Raw genomic sequence first — 26,022 nt, forward strand, 5'->3', positions numbered from 1 at the left:
TCTGAATAAAGTTTCCTAAGCTGAATAACAAAAAATCCTAACTTTTCAAGTTTATAAAGTAGCATTCCATATTCTAAAGATTTAAACCCATGTTCTAAATTCATCTACATTTAAACAATTAAGTGTTACAGCACTCTGAACAATTAAACATAAATCCCACCAGAAACAACATTATACTCCTGTTTTTAGTAATTTTGGCAGGTTTTAGAAGAGGTCTCATAACAAAAGAGTTCACTATGGGGATGGATAGGATTTAAACAGGCAGAAGCATATTCTGGGTTGAGATAACAGCATGACTAAAGGCAAATCACTGGAAATGAGTGAGGCTTGGAGAGCAATGATGAAACTGGCTAGAGGAGAGGACTGGGACTTAACAGTGTTGTCTAGGGACAGCCATTGGAAGATTCTGAGCAGCAAAGTAACAAAACAAAATTGGTCCCACTGGCCACATGCTATTTAACATTTTTATGAGTAACTTCAATAAGGGCATTGATAGCATTCATACTAAATTAATAAATGTAAGATTTAAAAAAAAAAACCAGAAAGGAGAGTTAATCTGTTGGATAACAGAAAGCAAAAGATCTTAAAGGGCAAGAGTGCTGGCCATTCTAATAAGAAAAAAAAATTAATAGAGATAAATGTAGTCTTGTATAAGGGGGCAGAGGGGAAGAAAAATCAACTTTACAAGTACAAAATGGACGAGATACAGTTATACAGTAATTAATTTAGGGGAAAAGGTATAGGTTAGTGAGTGGACTAAACGATCAAGTGTGATAGGATAGCCAAAAAGACTAATTAAATCTTAAATTTCATTTAAAAAATCATGATGTTCAGGTTAGAGAATTAAAAAACACACTGTATTCTGCCTAGTTAGACATTTGGAATATCTCATTCAATTCTCTGTGCCACATTTAAGAAAGCTAAATAGCATCCACAGGAGGGTGACCAAAACGATGAAGAGCTCTGAGATCACAAAATATAAGTAACACTTGAAAGAACTAGGAGTGTTTAGCTTGGAAACTAAAAAGTAGAACGGGTGAGACATGGTACACATGGTAGGCTACCCTAATGAAAGGTCTCAAGCAAAAGTTAATCAGAGTTAATATAGAGGGAGTTTATGTTCAGATATGGTTTAGACCAGACCAGCACTTCTTAAACTGTGGGTCACAACCCCATACAGAGTCACGACCCACAGTTTTAAAAAGTGCTGAAGAGGTCATGAGTGTAAAAAGTTTAAGCAGCCCTGGACTAGAAAGCTTCAAAGGGGCCTTTTTACCTCTAAGATTCTGTGATACTTTTTTAAAAGTATAGTAACAACACTGAGAATCAGAGCAGAAAGGACTGAAGTCTAGGAGACAGTCTGACAATTCCATATAAGCATAAAACAATGAGAGACTGGACAAGTCCTGAAGTGATGGATGTAAGAGAATTTAAAATGGTAATAGAGACGATGGTAAATGACTAAATTTAACAGATGAAAAACAGGAAGAAAATAAGATTGTTGCAAGGTTTATCACTTGGGTGACTGAGAAAATAGTGTTTCTACTGATAGAAATAAGAGATACTGGAGGACAAAGCTAGGGGCTTGTTTGAAGGATGGATGACGAGTTCAAATTTTGAACAAGTTGAGTTTAAGTTAAAATGAAGATTTTGACAAATGAAAGGGTCCTATGGGCAGCCAATTTGTAGTTGAGAGGTCAGGGCTAAAAAGTGTAGATCTGAGACTTATAACAGTGGATATCAGATGGTATTAATTCATCAAGGGAAAGAATGGAGAAAGGAAAGGCAAGGAACCAACAATGATTGGACCTTTGAGAATACTCACAAGTAAGTAATGAGAAAAAGAAAAGGAGCAAGCAAAATACAGAATGATCAAAGAGGTAGGAAGCGAATACATTAGCATTTTTTTAAGTATACCTATTTATACCTAAAATTATCATTTTTTTTCACAAGATAGCTGTAGAAAAGGGGAAGAAAATGGCAAACCACTCCAGTATCTTTGCTAAGAAAACCCCAAATGGGCTCATGAAGAGACAGACACAACTGAAACAACTGAACAACAACAAAAGTTATAGAAAACTTTAAGTAATGATTATTTCTTATATCTGTTCCAACAAATATCTGAGGTCGAAATATTTATTAAATTAATACCTATACCAGATATAAAAACTTAACCCTACCAATGCAGAACTAGTCCTAATAGATACATTCTTCTACATAAAGAGAATAAGATCTGAATCTAACACATAGAACAATTTTGTAAGCTATACAAAAGAAGGCAATCCAATATTACTTAACAGCTTTTAATAAGAGCACCAAAATTCAAACTATATACAAAGAAAAAGCTAATAACAATTCAGAGCTAAAAAGCATATTTTAAAATATACTTTAAGCTTTTTTTTAATTAGGAGAAAAAAATTTCTATTTAGGTGCAAGATGTTCACTAGTTATAGCCATGGTTACCAATGGTACTCCATCACCTCCTAGACAACCAACAGTTTCTAGTACTAAAGCATATCACCAAGTTAAGAGAACAGAAGCATCTCCTGAAGAAAGCACTCATGTTCCTAAGAAAAAATATGTATTTCTGGACCATTATTTAAATTTTTATAGACCTACAAAAGCAAAAACAAATAACAACACATCAGTGTTTTTAATCAAAATTACCATAAAAATTGAAGTCTAATAATAATAGAAGGTATATTACACTTTTAAAATGTAAATTTTTTTAAAAACTACTGCATTTAAAATGATTCAATTTACACAAGTTTTAAAAATACATAACTTATCTAAAAACATTACTTTTTTTTTTTAATACTGCAACTGAAAAATCCATAGAGGTTGCAGTACAAGCTGTCCCGAGTAAAAACAATTATGCTAAAGGATCCACTAGAGGATGCTCAAGTACTGAACATGCCGTACATTTTAACCAAATGAGAAATTTTTCTCGAATGTCTTGTTAGTGGAATGATAAAAATACAACGTCAATGGACCATTGCACACACAATATTTCTCAAAAGTAATTTGAGAAAATAAATTTAGAATACACTGTAGCAATAATAATAATAAACATTCATATAGCACCCATATAGCATAGTGCCAGGCACTATGCTAAGTGCTTTACAAATATTATCTCATTTGATCCTCACAGCAACATTGAAAGGGAGAAGCTAAGAGAAGTAAACCTTCACAGGGGAGTCCGAGATAAGATTTAAGGAATTGGTTGATGAAAAGGAGAGAAAAGACAGAGTAACTGTGGGAAACAAACTAATCCAGTTTGGCTGGACTGGAGCATATGTTAAGCTGAGTAGTGGGAATAAGAGACTGGAAAGGGGACAAATGATCAAAGGGACTGAAATGCCAGAGACTTTCATATACTACTTCATCGTCTATATAATAAGGAATCACTGAATATTTTTTGACTAAGGTTGAGGATCACAATCAGAACTATTTTTTAAAATTATTATTTATGCATTTTTGACATTCTTTTCTTTTTAAATTTTAGGTTCCAAATTCTCTCCCTCTCTCCCAATCCCTTCACCACCCACTGAGAAAGCAAGCAATATGATATCAATTGTACATGTGGAATCATGCAAAACATATTTCCATGTTAGCCATAACATGGAAAATAAATAAAATAGAAACTTCAAATTTGCACTCAGGGCTCATCAGTTCTCTGTCTGGAGGTGGATAGAATTTTTTCAGCATGAGTCCTTTGCAATTGTCTTGGATCATAGTATTGATAGAGCAGCCAGGTCTTTCACAGTTGCTCATCATTACATTACTGTTATTGTGCACAATGATCTTCCAGTTCTTCTCACTTCACTTTGCATCAATTCATATTCATATAGGTCTGGCCCTGTTTTCCTGAAACTACATCCTTCATCACTTCTTCCAGCACAGTAATACTTCATCACAATCATATGCTACAACTTGTTCAGCCATTCTGCCCAAGTGATGAGTATCCCCTTGATTTCCAATTCTTTGCCACCACAAGAAGAGTTAATAAAAATTTTTTTTGTAATTATAAGTCCTTTTATTTTTTTTCTTCAATCTCTTTGGCATACATACTCTTTAGCAGTATTGCTGGGTAAAAAAGGGTATGCACAGTTTTAAAGCCCTTTGGGTACCGTTCCAAATTGTTTTTCAGAATGGCTGGACCAGTTCATAACTCTACCAATAGTTCATTAGCATACCCACTTCCCATATCTCCTTCCAGCATTGTCATTTCTGATAAATGTGAGGTGGAATCTCAAAGTTGTTTCAATTTGTATTTCTGTAATCAATAGTGATTTAGAGTGTTTTTTCATATGACTATAGCTAGCTTTGACTTCTTCTGAAATCTGTCTGTTCATATCCTTTGACCATTTATCAACTGGGGAATGGATCTTATTTTTGTAAATTTGACTCAATTCTTTATATATTTGAGAAATGAGGCCTTTATCAGAGAAACCTGCAGTAAAAATTTTTGATATTGCTTGTCTATACCTTTTGCCAAAATTTAGTTTCCCTAAATTATCTCTGTTAATAAGGTCTATTTTTGCTTTTGATTTGTCTGGATTCATGAATGCTACTCATGACTTTTTAACTTCAGCCAAAGCATATATGATTCTGCTACAATCCTTTATTTTAACACTGTGTGTGGTTTTCTGTTTCAAGTGTGTCTCTTACAAACAACATATTATCGGATGCTAGTTTCTAATACATTCTGCTATCACCTGTAAGGGTAAGCTCATCCCATTCACTTCACAGGTATGATTACTGTGTATTTTTCTCCGTCCCATTTCCTTGTTTATTCTTCTCTCTCTCTTTATCCTATCTCTCAAAAGTCAACTTTGCTGCTAACCACTGCCTCCCTTAATCTGTCTCCCCTTTCATCTCTGGTTCTGTCTCTCTCACTTTCTCTTATCCCCTCCCTTTCCCTCCTAGTTCCCTACTGGGTGAGATAGATTTCTACACTTAAGTATGTATACACATTCTTCCCTCTCTGAACCAATTCACAGTTCACTCATTAAGAGTGAAGTTCAAGCACTGCCTGCCAAACTCCCTCCCCTTTTCCCCTCTGCTATACAAACTCTACCTTGTGCCAGCCTCTTTTATAAGAGAAAATTTTCCCCCCTCTACCTCGCCACTCTCCCTTCTTCCAGTGCATACTTCTGTAGAGATCATTCCAACACAATGGATTTATACCCATGCCCTTTGTCCACATAAACTCCCTTTCACTGCCCTGATAATGATAAAGTTCTTAGGAACTTCATGAATCATCTTTCCATACAGAAAGGTAAACAGTTTAATCTCATTGACTCCCTTATGATTTCTTTACGTTTACCTTTATAAGTTTTCTCTTGTATCTGAAAGTGAGATTTTCTATTCAGCGCTGGTCTTTTCATCAGGAATGTTTGAAATTCCTCTATTTCATTAAATAGCTATTTTTTCCCCCTTCAAAGATTATATTCAAGTTTTGCTGGGCAATCTATTTTTGGTTGTAATTCTAGCTCCTTTTTGCCTTCCAAAATATCATACTCTAAGCTCTCCACTCCTTTAATGTGGAAGCTGGCAAATCTTCTGTGTTCTTAACTGTGGCCTCATGATATCCGAATGATTTCTTTCTGGCTGCTTACAATATTTTCTCTTGACCTAGGAGTTACAGAATTGGCTATAATATTCCTGGGAATCTTCATTTTGGGATCTCTCTTCAGGAGGTGATTGGTGGATTCTTTCCATTTCTATTTTACCCTTTGGATCTAAAATATATAGACAGTTTTCCTTCACAATTTATTGAAATATGATATCTAAGCTCTTTTTTGGATCATGGTTTTTTGGCAGTCCAATTCTTAAGTTCTCTCTCCTTGATCTATTTTCCAGGTCAGTTGTTTTTCCTATGAGATATTTCACATTTTCTTCTATTTTTTTCATTCTTTTTATTTCGTTTTATTGTTTCTTGATGTTTCAAGGGGTCATTAGCTTCCACTTGCCCAATTTTAATTTTTAAGGAATTATTTTTCTCAGTGAACTTTTGTACCCCTCTTTTCAATCTGGACAATTCTGCTTTTTAAGGACTTCTTTTCTTCAGCAAATGTTTGTGCTTCTTTTACTATTAAGTCAATTATGTTTTTTAAGGTGTTATTTTCTTCAATTTTTTTTGTGTCTCTTTTACCAAGGTGTTAATTCTCTTTTCATAATTTTCTTGCATCACTCTCATTTTGTTTCCCAATTTTTCCTCTACCACTTTCTTTAATTCTTTCAGGAATACTTGTTGAGCTAGGGTCCAATCAGAATTTTTCTTTTAGGCTTTGCTTGAAGCTGTTTTCATGGTATTGTCTTCTCCTAAGTTTACACCGTGATATACCCTGCCGCCATAGTAGCTTTTTTATGGTCAATTTTTTTGTCGTTGTTGTTGTTTGCTTATTTTTCCAACCTATTTCTTGACTTTGAACTTTATGTCAAAGTTGAGTAGCGTTCACCTGGGAGAAAGGAGGCCCTGCCCCAAGCCTCAGGTTTTTCATTCTGTTACTTTCAGAGTTAGTTCTGGGGATCTGCAAGTTTTGAGTGCTTCCAAGGTAACTTGATCCTGGGAGAAGTGTGGTCACTGCTTTCCTGGTTTGCACTCCAGTCTTTATCTAGGAAGGGTTCCTGGCTCCCTTCAACCACAATCACTAGCACACTTTTTGGTCCTGGAACTGTAACAACGGGATCCTGTTCCACTGCGGCTGGAAGCACTAGCATTCTTCTTAGCCTTGGAACTGTGACCAGGGACCCTGCTCTCTTGCGCTCACAAGTATTCCTCTCAGCCCTGGAACTGCAACCCAGAAGTACGTACAGGCAACCAATTTTGCCAATCAGTGTCAGCTGTACCCAGTGCAAGAAACAAGTCCCTTGTAATCTCTTTTTAACCAGTTGTCCAACCCCCTTACCATCTCTGAGCTGAGAGCTCCAAAGCTTCTACTGATGCTATACCATGAGTGTGGACTCCAGACAGGTCTCTATCCCAGTCTCCTCTGGACCTCCTAAATGTTTTCCCCTGGAAAAATGTCTCACCCTGACCTTCTGAAGGCTCTGACACTTCAAAATTTGATTTGAAGCATTATTATAAAGTTGTTTGATGGGGAATGTTGAGAGAGGTTAGCTAGGTAGCTGACCTCCAATCAGAACTATTTTTTACAAAGATGGATTGAAGGAGAAAAATGTAAGACTTCACGCAAAGTCCTGAATTATGAGACTATGAATCTAGCAAAACAAAGGGTGGAACCTATCCTCCCAAGAGTCTGGCTCAGCCAGTTCATTTTGTAAGAAGGTAACAAAGTTAATGGGGCAGCTAGCTTGAGCAGTGGATAGAATACTAGGCTTGAAATCAGGAAGACTCATTTTCCTAAGTTCAAATCTGGTCTCAGACACTTAGTAGCTATCTGTGACCCTGGGCAAGTCACCTTTCTGCCTCTGTTTACTCTTCTGTAAAATGAGCTAGAGCAGGAAATGACTAACCACTCCAGTATCTTTGCTAAGAAAACCCCAAGAGGTGACACAAAGAATCAAACACAACTGAAGACAGGAGGTGATGTCTTGAATTGCAGGTGAATCTAGTAAGGAGTAGGAAATCACTTTTGCTACTCCCCATTAACTGATGAGAGGAGTTCCCTCCATTTGATGAGCTTATAAGTAGGTAGTCTTTGTTTATGACTAAAATGAGCTTTCTGAGAAGTTACAGCCTTAATTATACTTCCCTAAGAGACCAGCCCTTAGCTTTGTTGAGCCAGTCAATAACCATTTGTTAAACACCTACTATGTGCCACTTACTGAAGTCCCTGCCCAAAGAGCTCCCAATCTAATGCGAGAAACAACATGCAAACAAATATATAGATATGAAAGAAGTTATATATAGGATAAATAGTAATTATTAATAGAGGGAAAGCACTAGAGATAAGAGGGGCTGACATGGCATCTTAAGTATTAAGGTGGGATTTTAGTTAGGACTTCAAAGGACTTCCTATTTAGTTAGAAAGCCAATAGCCAGAGAGGGGGAGGGAAAGCATTTCAGTCATGGTGGACAGACAGTAAGAGAAAGTGTCTGGAGTTAAGAGAAGGAGCTTCTTGTTCATGAAACAGCCAGAAAGTCTGTCATTGGACTAAAGAGTACATGGCTAGAAGTTAAGTGTAAGAAGACTAAAGCAATCTCTTGAATAAATCTCACTCAGTAACAGGCCCTGATCACAAGAAGAACTGGTTGATTTGGATCTGTCACATGGTACCTGTTGGGAATGGGTTTCACTGAGGAGGTCCATGTCCAAGATAACTGGTTGGCTCAGAGCTACCTCTCCTTATGCTGGCTTATGAAAGGAGGCTTAATGAAAGAAATGGTTACTTTTCACCTTTTCCCTCCTGGGGGTCTTCCTTGATGGCAGAATGATCACAGAAACAAAGGCTTTGTGACAGTCTAACCATGACCACTCTAAGGGATGCCTAGAATAGGGTATGAGTTCCTGTTACATACTTAAAAATGGGAATGATCCATCAAACAGTGGTGTAAATATGTATAATACATTTTTAAGTGCCTTTAAAGAAGCACAAATAAAGACAGAAAACACTGGCATGCATTGAAGACAAGAAACAAGACCAGAAACTATGAATCTATATCTCAATATTTTTTCCCCAGATATCCTCATGCCTTGTGATGGCATATATGAATTTCTGTGTCCAGAATTATGATTTTATCTGTATGAGTAGCTCTTGATGAGAAAACTCTTCTCTACCACTGCACAGCAGCAACCATTCTGTAGCTTACAATCTTAGAGAGCTGGGGCATAGAGTTATGACCTGCCTCAGTCACACAGCCATGATGTGTCACGGGCCAAAACTGAAGTGAGGTCTTAATGTCTCCAAAGCTGACCCTGAATACACTATCAGATGATGCCTCTTTGCAAAAAATTAACTTCTCAAGTATCTGTTCAATTACCCTTCTGTAAGATCGTACAGTAATCATTATATTGGGGTAGCAAAGGCTTCACATCTCGTCCATAATACCAGTCTAAAAAAATACTTTCAGCATAAAATTCTCAGCAAGTAAAGAACTAATTTTTAATTTAAGTGAAGTAGAAAATACAAGTGTCATTTGAAAAAAGAAAATAAATGAAAATCAAATCTGATTGTGAGAGTGAGATCATCAAGAGCTGACTCTACGTGCAAAATGATCAGGGTTCAAAATTTACCTATTATTTAGATAAGCAGCAGATTCTAAATACCAACTCTGCCTATTTAAAACTTTCAGGAGCAAGAGCATCTTCTTCTTAACACAATGGAAGAGGTCAACATATTAAACTGAATGTTTCTGAGCCAGAAGAGTGTCAGCTTTATAAAACTGACTAAAAGGCATATAAGTTATTTATGTCAGGGAAGAGAATGGAGGAAAGATAAAAACTAAAAGAAGATAAAATCCACAGTGTTCACTTACACTAACAGTACTATTTCTGAAAGAGGAAAGCAAAAAATTAAAAAGATAAAGGTAGGTCAAACATACAAAACTTGCACATTACTGTTCAATACTCAGAATCTCTCACCCTGGCTGTGAGCACTTCCTGGACTCAGTGATGGCTGAAGCAGATCTTTGGTTGGAGTTAGGTAGGCTTCTTTTCCCTGTCGCTGATTCATCTTTGCCGAGGTCAGAAGGTGTGAATCATCACTGTTTGTTACCAAGGCTAAAGGAAGAAAAGAAAATCAATACTAACCAGACAACTTTATAGCAGCACATTAGTTACCATGGTATTTGATCACTCCCATTTTTTGTTACTTATTTTTAACTTTTCTTAAAGATTCACACTGCCATTTTTGGTTTAATACTCTGAAAGGTAAATTGTTTGACAAGTTAAAAATTAACCTTTTATAACATGAATGATAAGGGGGGGGGGGTGTACAAACAATTGTTAATGAAATTGTCTAGTTATTTTAATTGCCCAGAGGTATTCAAAAGCTCATCTTAACAGAACTGAGAATTGCTATTATTTGATTTTGAATAAAGACTTTCAAAAATATTGTTAAGTAGTAAAAATTTAACAACCCCTAAGAAAAATCACATGACAGCTTACTGGTAGAGAACAGTTTGAAGAAATGAGGTTAATATAACATTTCTAAAATTATAAAGTGTAGAAATGAACCAATGTTTATATTTGACCATTATAAGGGTTAAGAGGCAGAAATCCTAGGATAAATTTACTTAGATAGGTGCTAACCAATCATCTAACTGAAAAATCCAGCCAGGCAGACTATTCCCATTCTCTAACCACACTGGGAGACTAATGTTTACTGAATATTTCTCCTTCTGATGACCCTGAAGTAACTGGACCAAATATAGTAGAAGTGGCAAAAAATGCATAGGGCCTAGCTATTCAGAAGAGATCAGAAATCCTACTCTACTCCTTGTAGAACCTGACCAGTCAGAAGGGAACAAAGACACACTAGGAAATACTCTCTTAACATCAACCAGGTAATTATACGGTAAACATAATGATGCCAGACAACAATAATTTCACTGTGTAATTTATTTATTGCATTTTCAGTTTTGTCACTATGTCCACTTTGTACCTAAAGTGAAATCTAGTAAAGTATTAATAAATCATCGAACATTTAGTAAGTGCCTATTATGTGCCAGGTCCTGTACTAAGTGCTGGGGATACAGAAAGAGGCAAAAGACAGTGCCTGCCCTTAAGGAGTTTATAATCTAACAGGAGAGAGAAAAGGCAAACACATGCAAAGCAAGCTAAAATAGGAAATAATTAACAGAGGGAAGGCACTGGAATTAAAAGGGATTGAGGAAGGCTTCCTGTAGAAGGTGGGACTTAAAGGAAGTGAGGGAGGTCAGTAGAGGCAGGAGAGCATTCCAGTATGCGGACACCCAGAGGTATGCCTAGAGCAAAGAGATAAAAGTGCCTCGTTTCTGGTAGAGCCAGGAGGCCATGTCACTGGATAAAAGAGTATATCTCAGGAAGGAAGGTATAAGATGTCTGGAAAGGTAGGAGGGGGTAAGTTATAAAAGGCTTTGAACGTCACAGTATAACGCATTACATACAGTCTGACTCATGGACTGAAGTATGGCATTACAGTGCCCTCTACTGGTTTCCACTAAATATAGAAGTGAACTTCATTTCCCTAATGTTCTTCATTCATCTAAAGTGAAGCATAAACCACACTGGCACACTTAACAGTAAAGAAACTTAGAAGAGATGCACATCTTGTACCGTATTTTGAGACTAGAGCTAATTAGGAATAATGAAAGTTCATAGCAATGCACAAGTCTAAAATCCTGATTAGGTATAGTATCTCCCCTTAATATAAGTGGAGCCTAACAACAAAAAAAGATTGTTAAGTGGTTTTCATAGGTAATTCCAAAGGTAAGAATATAACTAAGCAATACTGACTACAGATGTCTAGTACCTAGAACAAGATTTCTTAACCTTTTTTGTGTCGTGGAGCCATCAGACAGTCTGCATGAAGCCTAAGAACCCCTTCTCAGAAGAATGTTTTAAAATGCATAAAATACAAAGGATTACAAAAGAAATTCATTATACTGAAATACAACGATTAAAAACATTTTTTTAAGTTCACAGATCCCAGGTTAGGAATCCCTGATCAATACAGTGGATCTTAATTTTATATGTTCAAAAGAAGGGTCTTCTATATGTTAAGATAAAGATTTTAAATAGAACAGTAAGTATGTGTGACATGTGTTACTATACTTTTTCCATTAACAAAACAGTTAACACTATGAGTTATCTCCCAATTATACTAGGCTAGGTAGTACAGTGTACAGAGCACCTGACCTACAGTCAGGAAGATGAGTTCAAATCTAGCCTTAGATGCTCACTAGCTATGTGACTCTGGGCGAGTCAATTAAGCTCTGTCTGCCTCAGTTTCCTCATCTGCAAAATAAGTATAAGATTAGTCCCCTTCTCCCAAGGTTTCTGTGAGGCTAAAATGAGATAATATCTGTAAGGCACTTTGCAAACCTTGAAGTATTATATCAATGATAGTTATTTGCCATCATTATTATTATTGTTGTTGTTATTTCTTGAAGTCAGGGAATGGGTGCTACTCATCTTTGTATCAACTTCAATGCTTAGCACAGCACCTTGCATATAAGACAAGGAGAGTAACTAGACCTGTGACCTCACTGGCATGAGGAACTCCCTGATGAGGAAACTCCCTCTATCAATGTTCATCAGTACCTTCTCAGCAACTTAGACTCTTAGAGAATTATCTAGAACAGGGTTGTCAAACAGAAACAGAGGCCACTAAACCATAAGGATCCATAAGGATCCCTGTGGCCACATATTTACTTGAGACAATCACATATTAACATTATCTATATTCTATTGTATTTTAATTTATTTTGTTAAATATTTCCCAATTAAAGTGAGTCAAGCTGCTGGCTACATGTTTGATAACTCTGGTGAAGAAAAGGGACTTGTCTAGGGTCACACGACCAAGATATGTCAGAGTGGGACTTGAACTGGCTTTCAGGCCAGCTCTCTATCCACTATGTCAATCACACAACCTCTCTTCATGACTTATACAGACAGAGCATTTAATATTTATTGAATCTACTCTCTTCACTAAAATAAGAGATATATTTGACCATAATTCTTTTGGAAATGAATAGTACGCAATTCTCAAATTTCATCCTCACATTTCTAAGAGAAACCATTGAACTTTAGAGTAAAAAGGGACCTTGGAAGTGTTTCACTCATTTTACAGATAAGGAAATGAAAAGCCAGAAAGTTTAATAAACAACCTCCCCAGGTCACAAAGCCAGTTATAACATAGCAAAGATGGAAATCAGAATTCTGTTCCTTCCAATATATCTTACTTCTTATTTTTGTTAAAAAAAAAAACCTATTCATATATTTTAAAATCATATAAAAGTGAAAGCAAGTTTCTTCTATTACCATAACTAATTTTTAATTCCCCATATGCACATAAAATTTCTCATAACATCTTGACATGGAAGCATTTCAGGTGGTAACAAAAGTTGAAATGTTTTTACAGTTAATATTCAATATCACAGCTAAGTTCACCCAAGTTATGGAAATGCAAAAATAATTTAAAATATCTCCCAAGGGTTATAGCAAATCTACATAGCAAAAAGTAAAGAAGTATAAGTCAAATAACTATAGCTGTTTAGCATAAAAAAGAGAGGGAGTGGTTTAAAATTACAATTTTTTTCTGGTCATATTTTCCCAACCAGATCTATTTTTTAAATTTGATTTTCATTATTGAACTATACTGTATTCTATTTGGATTTGAGATGCAGGATGACTGTGGTTTTATCAAGCATATTAAACAAATTAAAAATAAAAAGGCGGCACAGTGTTTAAAGGTGTTGGGCCTAAGCTGGCACAGAATTTGAGAGGTGGAAGGGATTATTTGAAACCGTTGATCCAATGTTCTCTTCACAGTCATTAGAAAACGGAGTACAAGAAATTAAGCAGCTGGTCTCACCCAGGATACAAAGATGAGCCATGGAGCTGGCATTAGAACTCAGATCTCCCGACACTCTACACTGAGCTTTCTACTATGTCTTGCTTTCTTCCTGCTGTTTGAGGGAAGAGTTTGGAGAAGGCAAAGGGGTATAATATTTTACAGTCAACTGAACATTTACATGCAAATAGTTAGCTATGAGTTTAGCAAATTCTGACTACTCATTCTAATTTTGGTAATAGCACAGCAGAGTGGAAAAAGCAATGAATCTAGAGTCCTGAGTCTTGATTTCTTTATCTGTTTTTGCAATTTACTATAAACCTTAAGTAATTTAATTTGGGCTTCAATTTCCTTGCCCATCAAAATGTCAGACTAGAAATTCTCTAAGATTCTTTCCAACTCTAAAAGTCTATGATTTTATGCTTTATAGAATGCTACAATCCATAGTTTTGATTATGGAAATTAAAAGAAACATTAATTTTAAAATTGATATTTAATATCTTTCCTTATAGATAAAAGAAGTCCCACAGATGGAACTGTGCAAGAAAAACTCTGGCTCAGGCCTTTGGCTGCCACTATGATAAGAAGAGGGCACTGCCTCAAGTCTCTATTTTGAGCTTCTAGACATTGTTCCTGGAAGCTCAAAGGTCATAACACATGCAGAATCAAGGCTGGGAAGGAAGCCACAGCTGCTGTTTGAGCTGCTAGCAGGTGTCTTTATCTTCCCCCTTCTGTTATTTATTTCCAAACATGTATGCTCTTATCTTCTCTTGCTTTCTGTAAAATCCACTTTTCTATGCTGCTTATGTATTCACATTTTACATAAGGATGCTGAACTCAATACTCTGGGATCACTAACTCTTTTTTCTTTCATAGAGATAAGCCTGTGCCCTGAAAATAAATAAAATCTGCAGATAACTAGCTCTGCATCACTGATTAGGTACTGCTGATGGATCCTTGGATAATTTATATCAAAGAACCTCAAAATTAAGAGTAGGTTTCAACATTCATATTATCTATTTCATCTATTCTATACTGTACAAAATGTATCAATAATATTCTCTTAGTAACCAGTAATAGCAAATGGCAATTCATAGATGAAGTTTAATAGAGGAATTCCATGTACCTTTCCAGAACTTCCCCAAGGCTGTCCTACCAGCAGAACTTCCTATATGATCAGCTTTGGTCAAAATGGTTGACATAGGGGGCAGCTAGGTGGAGCAGTGGATAGAGCACCGGCCCTGAAGTCAGGAGTACCTGAGTTCAAATCCGGCCTCAGACACATAACACTTACTAGTTGTGTGACCCTAGGCAAGTCACTTAACCCCAATGCCTAGCCAAAAAAAAAAAAAAACCCACAACCCAAAATGGTTGACATACCCCGAAGAGACCCTAATCTGCTAATGACAGTCTACAAAGAAACAAATCAATCTAAAAATTGCCAAAAGGCACCTATTCCACACTGCCCTCACTACTGAAGATACTGAAGACAGTGAATAAGAAGATATTGAATTAACTTAGAGTTAACTATGAAAATTATTCACTATTTTTATTGCCTTCCAAGAAAGGTAGAATGAAGTAGTACTGGAACACTAACACAACTCTTACTTGCCTGCCACAAACAAATGTTAAAATATTAGCTCCCAAATAGGCTATTAACATTTTAATCACTTACTTGATGGCCCATGGACATCTTTGGCATCGCCAACATGCTTTTAATGTAGTGTAAATGAGCAGCAAACAAATACAGTCCACACCAGGAAGAAGCAATATGCATCAGGATAGAAGCATCAGTGAAAGAAAAGGAAAACAGAAATGGTTTTAGTTTCTTTTACTAAGTAGAAAGCACATGCACACCAATCCTAATAATCATAATGTTAAATACTAAGGAGATTTTATATATTTTAGTGACTTTTTTCTTGGACGCAACTTTTCCTCTGCCAAAATAGTGTGGCTATTTTTGGTAGGATTCACTCATTCATTTATTTATTGAATTATTTTAAAAAGAAATTTAATATGGGGACAGGGTGATTAAGGTGTTTCTCTTTAGTAAACTGAAAATTTCAAACTAATGGAAGTGACATTTAGAGACAGATTTTTTTAATTAAGTTATGCTGTAAGCCCAAAATTCTTGTAAATTTGTTTTTAAGAGCAAATCAAAACTGGTAAAATATTTGTTATAATTAAAGAAATTGCCAATAGTTATTAGTTATACATTAGCATTCTTTAAAATGAATAAGAATAATAATTCTATGAAAAATACCATCTTCTATACTTTAAGAAAATGATTTTTTTAATATGTGACCAAAAGAATACAACTTGAAAATATTACTACAGGCACAGCTTTGGGTAACAAATTTATTTTCAACATTTCGCTTTTTTCTGCAAAGACATAAAAGCACCGGGGGGGGGGGGGAACTTTTCACATGGCAACAATAATGAATGCTGGTTATAACAAAAAAAACTGTATAGGTCAGCTTACTTGAATATTTTTTATATTCCACTGTGTATAAAACGCTATGTATATATTTATATATATTTATATAGATGTAGACAGATCTTTGTACAGATTTAGAGATAATTACTGATCGTGAAGGGCATATTCCTTAAGGGAGAGAAGGCAAAAGTACCAATAGAGGTGGACCCTTACACCAACAGATTGTATAAGATTTCACTGAATGTTATCTTCAGGCTCTAAGGGTCGATTTTTTTTGGTCACACCAATGTTCCTTTATAGGAAGAAAAAGAAATTTGTAGTACAAAAACTAAAGCATCAAGAAAACCAGAGGGCTAAAGGACACAAGTTCATCTTAAAAGCTTTGATGGGAAGTTAGGGCCACAGCAGCAGAGAATGAAGAAAATCTAGGACGTTTTTTAGCTTTTATTAGCTTTTGTCTCTCAGAAAAAAATGTTTTTATCTCTTACTGCCCAAAGTGATGGCTACTTCACAGTACTTAAAATTATATCCTCCTGTGTCCTTATAAGTGTTTCTTCCAAATATCTTACTGTAATTGAATCATTTGAGCTCATCATTGTGTAGGTTTATTTCATTTTTTTCATCTACCTAAGCTGTCACAGCAGAGTTATTGAAAGCATAGCTTTGATCATGATTCATCTGTGCTGAAGACTCATTCCTAGGAGTCATAGTGTCACAATTATCAAGTTATGATGGTAAGGGGAAAACTAGTGACGAAAGTGCCCAAATTTTTTGAGATAATCCCAATTTCAAATTATTCTCAATGTTGTCCTCATATGCTACCAAAACGTCTACTGGATTCCATTATTTTTGGCAAACAGCCACTGAACGAAGTCATTAAGCACTGCGATAAAACACAAACGAGTTAGTGCCACAAATGAGAGAATTAAGCAGGAAAAAAATATCTCAGTTATTCACAAAAACTCATGCACACTAGCTAGTATTAATGCATATCTAGTTACACAAACATTTTACAAAGTTAGAAGATTTAAAGAAGTTACAGGTAAATGATAGAAGAGTGCATACCTTTTGCTAGAAGAAGCAAATAAAGAACTTAACAGTTTGTTTCATCACACACCGAAAAATAACAGGAAATAATGAAACAGTCATTTCACCTTGAAATGATCATGATTATACAAGGAAACAGATTCTAGGAGATTACTACTTATATATTATTATTCACTACATGAATCACTAATTTTTAATTTTAATTCATTTTAATTAATCACTAACCTTTACCAACTACCAGGCAAATCTATACCAGAGACCACACCCTGGGAAACTCCCCCGAAGCCCTGCTTACCAGATTGGTGACTGCCTCTCCCAGATTACTATTCCAGAAAAGCCCCAGCAAAGATTCACTAACCTCTCCAACCAACTTCTCCACAACCTCCTCACTAATGACCTTTCCTCCCTACCTACCATAAGGAAATCAATTTTGCCACTGTTCCCGGACAGACTCCATTTACCATTCTAAGTAATTTTAAGAATTAGTAAGTCTCTGGTCCGGCTCACCAATTCCCTAAGGGTGCTGTCTTTCACATTAAAAAGTGTAACCTCCTCGAGGACAGGGACTACCAGGACTTTTGGTATTTGTGTCCCCAGAATTGAGCTTAACATGTAAATAGTTGCTTTAAAAAAATGCTTTTTCATTCATTTGTATATAAAATAGAATAAAGAAAACTAGGTTGGAATATGTGCTTCTGGACCAAAAAAGCTATTTAGAGAATTCAGAGGACTCATGCCTATACATTAATATTTTCTTAAGGAAGAGCAGAAACTAGTTATAACCAGCACCAAACAATACACTAAAAAAGAAAAAGAAATTGACTATATTGACTATACCTTGATAAAGACTGCTTACAAATATAGTCATCTCAGAATCAGCTACTTGTATGTAGTCAACTAATCGAAGATCATGGTAAATACAAATTAGAATGAATATGTATGTGCAGTTAGCATCACTGAGACCCAACTTATTTAAACAAAGTATGAAGATAAATGAAAGGAAATGGAAAAAGTCAAGATAATGATTTCATTATAATCCCCTAATAAATATAACTGATACAAAACAGTTATTACAAAAAGAAGCTTAATAAAATAAAGGAGCCAATAAAGTACCTTGGTTGACTTTGTTAATCAGAGGTCATACTTCAGTGGATTTTTAATCTCATCAATGTGGTTACTCATTCCAGTGTGCAAACCACAATCCTTTAAAACTTCATTCTCCTCTCTTGTCCAAATCTTCCCATAAATGAGAGAAACAGAAGAGGGGGGAGGAACAATCCTACCCCAAGCCTTTCAATATCAGGTGGGCACCAGTGCAACACTCAGACTTCTTATCTCTCTCATTTTATGGCTAGCCTGGGCCATAAAGGCTTATAAATCTCATGGATGCTCCCTTTTATGCCACTTCTGCATTAGTAATTTACAGCACCACACTTACATCTATATGTACATGTAGATGTATATATACACCTACATTCATGTGTGTGTGTGTGTGTGTGTGTAAAATTAATGCTTTTTGGATCAGCCACAATTTGATTTTTTTTTTAATTTTGGAGGCAATGGGGGTTAAGCAAGTTGCCCACTGTCTAATAGCTAATAAATGTCTGAGGCCGAATTTGAACTCTGGTCCTCCTCACTCCAGGGCCAGTGCTCTATTCACTGCACCACCTAGCTGCTCCCACAATTTGATTCTTCATGTTTTACAGACCAACTGCACTGTAGAAAATGTGAAGCCAGTTTAAAATACTGACTTATTTGAAAAATATTATAGGGCAGAAAAAGTGAAGAATATAAGCAGTACCACTTCAAAAATGGCAAAATCAGTTGAGGAGAAGTAAGTTTACAAAAGGCACGTTATCAGATCCAGTTCAGTCAGATTCTCCAGAAAGAATTCATGACCCAGAAGACAACAATAGATGGGAAATACTAAGCATTTTAGCATTGCTATACTTTTGTCTCCATTGGCTACACTGTGTCAAGAAATGTTTTATTTCCATACTTCTCTGCCTGTTGGAGACTGATTCCCTTCAAGGTTCAGTTCAGGTGTTACCTTCTTCAAGATGCTTTTCCTAATTTGCCAAGTTAATAGTCTTCCCCAAATCATCACTGTATTTTTTTTCTCTATATACCCTGTGCAAGGTGTCCCAAAAGTCTTAGTGCACTTTTAAGCTATTAAAGTTTACAATTCCTTTTAAAAAATATTTCATAGCATCTTGCACCCAATGTAGTAATGCCATAAATACTTCTGACAGCAAGAAACCTGACACCATTTTACATCTGAAAAAACACTAGATATATCATTTCTACTGAATCAAAGATATTTCTCATAAAAGATGATTTGTTAAAAATGAATAATGTGGCAAAATAAGTTGTTTACTTAATACATCATAAAACACAATCATTTCTATTTTTCACACTTAAATTTTCAACTTCATTAAAAGTGAGTCATTATGAAAAATATTCTTAAGAAAAACTTTGTGTCACAAGCTTATGATAGAGTTATCTGGTTGTAAACTGTGAGAAAGTAGTTCTTATCTTAATGAGGCATTTTCATGAAAGCAAAGGAAATAATCTTAAAGTTATTGAACTTGACCTTCTGCCAGAATAGATAAGTAACCAATTAAATAATTATGTACTCTCTGTTTAGAGATCCAATAGACTAGATGATAAGATTACTGGAAGGTCAGGAAATACCATCAATATTCATTTGGAAGGTGAAACATAAGACAGGATCTATGAATTTTTGCCCCAGAGAAGTCAATTTTTAAATTGTATCAGAAGTTTCAGGTGAGTTTTTTGCAAAATTGTAATGACTACTACAAAAGTGCTTTTTTAAAAATATTTATGTGGACCTAAATAGAAATACCAAAATCATTGTGATTTTATCAAAGTGCAGGAAATAAAGTGGTACGAGTGCTGTTTGCTTTGTTTTGCCTATGTTGGTTATATATGTCCACATTGGTTGGTCTCCATGCAGCTCGCAGGGAAGCAAGAACAGATGCCTCTAAAGTCTTCTCCCCCAACTTTTCTCCAAGGAAGACTCAGATTCCTGCCAGGAAGGAAAACAGGAGTTTGGGACCAGAGGCTAGCCACTCTGCTCGCCTCAGAGACAGTGAGTACAAGAATTTTATCTACCTGCTTCCTTACAGACTGTTAGTCCAAGGGAAATAATTTTTAGGTTAATTTTTAGGTTCAAGTTACACTCCTGATTGCTATTTCTTAACAGGGAAGGAAGACTCCAAGCTATATATTCCAAGCTTCACTCTCTTCCTACTAAATGCCAACTTCATAATGAACAGGCACAGCAAATATCAAATAAACTCATTTATCAAAACAGACAGCAAACTTAAATCAGAGAAAGGGAGAGAGGAGAGAGACAGATAGAGGGTGAAGGAAGGGTGTGGGGGTGTGGGGGTGTCTCTCTCTCTCTCTCTCTCTCTCTGATAGAGACTGCCAGCTCCTCTACTTAGCAGCTTCTTTCCCTTTTTCCCTCTCTGAGCTCCTTAAGAAAGTTTGGAATGGCTCATCTTTTTTCTCAAACTTGGAATCCCAAAAAGATCATTAGCTCTCTCTTGTCTCCAGCTCTCGCCAACTTTGACTGCCCTTCAAATAGGTGCACTGAGTAATCCATCTCCAACAATGAGGAGAGAGTCCCATGCACTCTAGCCCTTCGAGCCAAGAGTTACAAAAATAAAATATGCACTACAAACTGTCACATTCAAACATGGCATTTTTGAGGCTGATCAACTTGCTCTTAAAAGTACACTAATATTTTAGCCACTACAATCCTATTTCCTTAATTTGGGGGGGTGGAGGGAGTTGGCTAGGCAATAGGGTTAAGTGACTTGCCCAGGGTCACACAGCTAGTAAGTTAAGTGTTATGTGTCTGAGGCCATATTTGAACTCAGGTCCTCCTGACTCCAGAGCCATTGCTTTATCCACTGAGCCACCTAGCTGGCTCTATTTTCTTAATTTTCAATCAGTTCAAAGTGCCCCATTATTCTCAGGAAAATTTTCAAGGATCCTAAATATGAATTTTAGTCCTTCTTCTTAACAATGTTGCTAACATATTTCAAAACAGTGGCAAGACATATCCGAAATAAAAGTCACATGAAAACATGTAATTTTGTACTTGTATGAGAATTTAGAAGGGGAAAATTATAAAATTTTATTATCTGAGGCAAGAGAGTTGTAGGAAAAACATGCTACTAACAGTATCCATTGTGATTTGAATCTAGGTCTTAGAAAACAGAAGGGTTTTATGCTAATTGCCCAAGTAACCTAAATCTTTGAAAGGCACAGCTCAAAAATCTTTATCAGTTATCCTGGAGTTTAAAAAAAACTCCTCAAATGGAATGACAAGAAGAAACAGGCAATCCTTCACAAATATTCTTCCCGCTTTGTCACATTATAATCTTTTAAAATGAACTTTGTATCCTTAAAAAAATACCTCTAGAATTTGCTAGTTGAGTGGAAAAAGTAGAAAGGATCTGAATGAAGATCAGAGCTGACTTAACGTTATTAAAGATTTTCATTCTGAGAATAATATTCCAAACAAAGAAAAAGTGAGACTCTGAAACTGAAATTCCTAAGTAATTTTCACTGATCAACAATTTCTGAAGATTAGGTAAGGCACTGATGACCATTAAAACTGTAAAAATCTCTCTAAATAAGACAGGTGAATTACTAAGAGACTTGCTAAGATATTTGGGGGGAGGGATTGTTTGGTAAGCCAAATTCTTCACACAAGTAAGAGAAAGACATGCAATTAATTCAGAGGCAACACGTACAGCATAAAGATCATTGGTTCTCAAGTCACACGATTTGAATTCAAACTCCATTTACTGTGTAACCATGGATGTCACTCTCCCTGGGCCTCAGTTTCCTCTAATGAAAAAAATGAGGAAATTGGACTCAATGGCATCTGAGGTCTTTTCTGGTTCTAGATATAAAAGCAGGAAATGAATGACTGAAATAACAATACAAATACTGTATTAACCTGGCATATAACCTCGTATATACTGTTTCTGACAGACTGAGTAGCGATGAGCTAGCCATGACAGTCCAAATCCCACTCACATGACCTGGATAAGTTATAAAAATCTCCCAATGATCCCAGGCAACTCCCTAAGAATATAAGGTTCAAAAAGGGTCAAGATTTACATTGATGACAGAAGTTTCCTATATCAGTGAAATCACAGGTCCTAGTAAAAACTAAAAAATTTGCAGCTAAATATTGCATTTAAAGAAACTTTTATGCTTGCAAAAAAAAATAATTCATTAGACATATAACTATGATTTAATTGTATTCAGTGAAACTTTTAATATCAATAAACTCCAAACCAGAAAGACTCATTGCCAGAAACCATACTGATTTGGAGTTTTAAATTTTTGTCACCATAGCTATGATGAACCTATTTGAAAACAAAAAACTTCTTACAATATAATGTAATATAATATTGCTTTTGTATACAAACAATTTGGCTGCTAAAAGGAACAGAAAAAAAAAACTTTTATTTCCTAAAAACATACAAGATGCTAGTGTGAAAAAACAATTTTCAGAGAAACAATGTTAAAAGAGGCCTCTTTGCATGAGGCTGCAAGTAAAATGGAACCAGTCAGATCACTTGTGTGTAACTGTTTTTAAGGCTTAAGAATATTCAAAAAGTGATAAATGTAACTGTTCAGAGATTGTGGGCTAATTGGACTACTAAACAAGGACTGCTTGTTTATATTATAACTGAGAAAAAAGGAGAGTTCATGAGTTTTTATCTCATAAGAGTAAAGTGAGTCACTGATTACTGGGAGGCTCTGATTTGAGCCACTGAAAGCCACTGAAACTGGCTGGTAATGAACAAAGAGGCCAGAGAGAACTGAAGCCACATCAAGGATGGAAAAAAACAGTTTTCTCAGAATTACATGAAGAAACTGGCAACAGGAGAGGCAGAAGAGAGAGGCATCAGGTGCTAGTTCCTTCTTAACAGCATAAACACTGAAGCTCATTGGATTTAGCATTACCTACAGCTCGACAGAGATGAAACCTCTCAAAAGGGCATGTTGCTCTCTGCTGCTCTCTCTAGTTGGAGAAGGAAAAGAAAAATGGGGAAAACCAGGCTTTGGGGCTGATTTGCTGTTGGATCAGCTGGCTGATGGATGATGTCTAGACAACAAAGAATCCTCATGATCTGTAAAGAACTGGCTGGGCTGGTCTGTAAAGAGAACCACTTTAATGAGTTTTGCATTTCTCTGGCTGAATGCTAGCTAATACAATAGCAGTTAACTGTGATGTGGCAAAGATGTGGCCCATTATTGAATATTGCTAACAACAACAAAAAAAAAAAAAGCCTTCTTATTTCCTAATACTGCCTTCATCAAGGATGCCCTCAATTTGTGTACAGGTGACTGAAAGACTGTTATAGCTCACGGGGGAAATGGTCATCTAGGAAATGACAGTGAGTTGATTTAAATATGTTGAATTCGAAAGGTTGAAACAATATCTAAAGGAACTGGTGAAACCAAGGCTAGATACATAGAAGTGGTAATGGAAGCCATGGCATTGAGATCACCATGAGCAAGAAATATGAGATGGAAAAAGGAAGGAGAGAAATATCTAAACATAGAAAGAAGAAGGAGAAATGAAAGGAGGAGACCAAGAAGTAAAGGTAGAAGGTATCAGGAAAGAGCTGCATCACAAAAGGCAAGAGAAGAAACAATTTTCAAGAGAAAGTTAAGGTTTAACAGCACAAAAAGATGCAGAAAGTACATGAAAGATAAAGCCTGAATAAAGGCTGTTGTATGTTTTATTCAATAAAATTACTGATATGAATTGTCAGTATCCTTCCTTTCAAAATTTATTAGCAACTGAATGGCTCCATACTTACAAAACATGACTAAAATTAAAAGAATACTAGTAATCCAAACCAATAATTTTCACAAAACATTCTCTCTATATAAGAAATAAATACAAAATTTGCTGTTGTCCATCATTACAATTATATTAAAAACCCTCAAGAAAGATAAACTCAAAGCCATTATTCAAATCTTGTCATTTTTCTTCTTAAAACCCAGCATTTTTATTAAACTAATGTGATATAAAAATGAAGTTAATTATAGTTTGATACTGAAATAAACCCCAACTTATTTACAATGACTAAAGAGCCATTTGGACTCAAAAATATTCAAGACATGCATACAATAGGTCTGTATATACTTTTTGCTGCTGTATAGAAATAATCTCAATCCATCTACAGGCTTTGATTTTCTTCCCCTTGGTATCTCAACCTAAATTGTATACTTATTAATTTGATTTTATATTATAAACTAGTCTTTCATAAGTTTTCTCAGAGGCAAGGCATGAAAAGCTATTAAGTGTTGATGGTATGGTTATAGTCCCAATACGGTTTCTTCACTATGAAGTCATTCTTTACAGAAGGAACTTTGTTGCAGCTAACTTGCTATAGCCAAGATAAGAACTGAAAAAAGCCTTATAGAAAACACCTCTTGAAAACTGTCCATTCATGGTTCACTTTGATCCTTACAGTTATAATCTAATAACTGCAGGCTACGGTGATATTGGTTTACACTTCTAAACATTCTGTTCTAAAGCCACCTCTATTTTTGTGGGGTTTTTTCTTTCCCTACAGTTAGTGGAGAAATACACAAACTTAACAACACTTAGTTTTCTAAGAGGGCATTTAAAAGCATGTACTTAAGTCTGAACACCTCCAGAGACCACGAAGAGGAGAAGCTGAGCCCTTCAGCTTAGAACTCCTGGAGATCAGGCTTCTTCACCACTGTCATTTTCCATTGTGCTACTTCAAGCAAATAATACAACCTGACCTCCACTTGTGGTTCTGGGGACTACAATCAAAACAATACTACCATGTACTCTGAAAAGGATATGACAATAAATTATCTTATTGTTCCATTCACCATCTCTGTGATTTCACAGACTAAAACAAGCTTCCCTGGCCACCATGCCCCTAAATGTGTTGTCTCCCCCTATTTGAATCTAGGTTCCTTGAGGGAAAGTATTTTAGTGTTCATGTGAAGGCAGAATATCATACTTTAAAAGAACACAAGGTTCCGAGTCAGAGAACTTGAATCCTAATGACAGTTCAGCTACTTATTACTTAAGCAGTTAGGTAGAGTAGTGAGAGTGCTAGATCTGAAGTATGTAAGACCCAAGTTTGAATCCAGCCTCAGAGACTAGCTATATAAACCCAGGCAAGTCACTTAACAACTCCTAGCCTCAGTTTCCTTCTGTAGCAGTCACAATTAAATAATAGGTGAAAAACACTTTGCAGACCATCAAGTGCTATATAAATGCTAGCTGTCACTCTTACCTTCATTATTACCTATGTGTCCATGGATAAACACTTAGCCTCTGGGCTTCTCTTTCTCATCTGTAAGATTAGTAGGTTGAACCAGATTTGAGTCAGCACAGGTCCGCCTGTTTCTGTACAGCATGGGAGCTAAGAATAGCTTTTACTTTTTAAAAGAAAAGTCTTACTGTATTTAAAAATGTAAAAATTCTTAGCTCATAAGCCACACAAAAGCAGGCAGCCCTCCAGCCACAGTTTGTCCATCTGTAGATCAGATGATTTCTAAAATCATTTCTAATTCTAAATTCTATGATCCTAATATGATCTCAGGGATTATTTGTCAGTCCTCATTCTTTTTCACCTTTCTGTAATATTTCAGTTTGTTGTTTAGTCATTTCAGTTGTGTCCAACTCTCTGTCACCCTATTTGGGGTTTTCTTGGCAAAGATACACAAGTGGTTTGCCATTTCCTTCTCCAGCTCATTTTACAGATGAGGAACTCAGGCAGAGTTAAGTGACTTACCCGGGGTCACACAGCTAGTGCCTGAGGCCACATTTGAACTCAGGAGTCTTCCTAACTTCAGGCCTAGGGCTCTATCCACTGCTCCAACTAGTTGCCCTATCATATTTCATACTGTTGAACAACTTCTGAAAATTCTTTTATCAACTAACAAGCATATATGCACTATGCTACTTTTTGAGCTTATTGTTACATTATTACATTACAGGAATACAATATGTTCAAAATGAA

At 35.9% G+C, this 26,022-nt stretch overlaps 1 protein-coding gene across 6 annotated transcripts in view; it reads right to left on the minus strand.

Annotated features, from left to right (window-relative positions):
* Nucleotides 1-26,022, minus strand: part of OSBPL8 (oxysterol binding protein like 8) — a 208,459-nt gene that overhangs the window by 94,569 nt on the left and 87,868 nt on the right. For 5 of the 6 annotated variants that reach the window (XM_078146351.1, XM_078146358.1, XM_020968853.2 and 2 more), the window contains exons 3-4: nucleotides 15,140-15,176; nucleotides 9,552-9,689 (exon numbers count right to left, since the gene is read on the minus strand). In XM_078146351.1, coding sequence (XP_078002477.1) covers nucleotides 9,552-9,689; nucleotides 15,140-15,176 — 175 coding nt within the window. The remainder of the gene's footprint in view (nucleotides 1-9,551; nucleotides 9,690-15,139; nucleotides 15,177-26,022) is intronic. The other variant, XM_020968855.2, reaches the window with a different exon arrangement.

The sequence above is a fragment of the Phascolarctos cinereus genome, unplaced genomic scaffold (genome assembly GCF_003287225.1).
Source record: "Phascolarctos cinereus isolate Bilbo 61053 unplaced genomic scaffold, phaCin_HiC Scaffold_1;HRSCAF=81, whole genome shotgun sequence".
Classification (NCBI taxonomy): Eukaryota; Metazoa; Chordata; class Mammalia; order Diprotodontia; family Phascolarctidae; genus Phascolarctos; species Phascolarctos cinereus.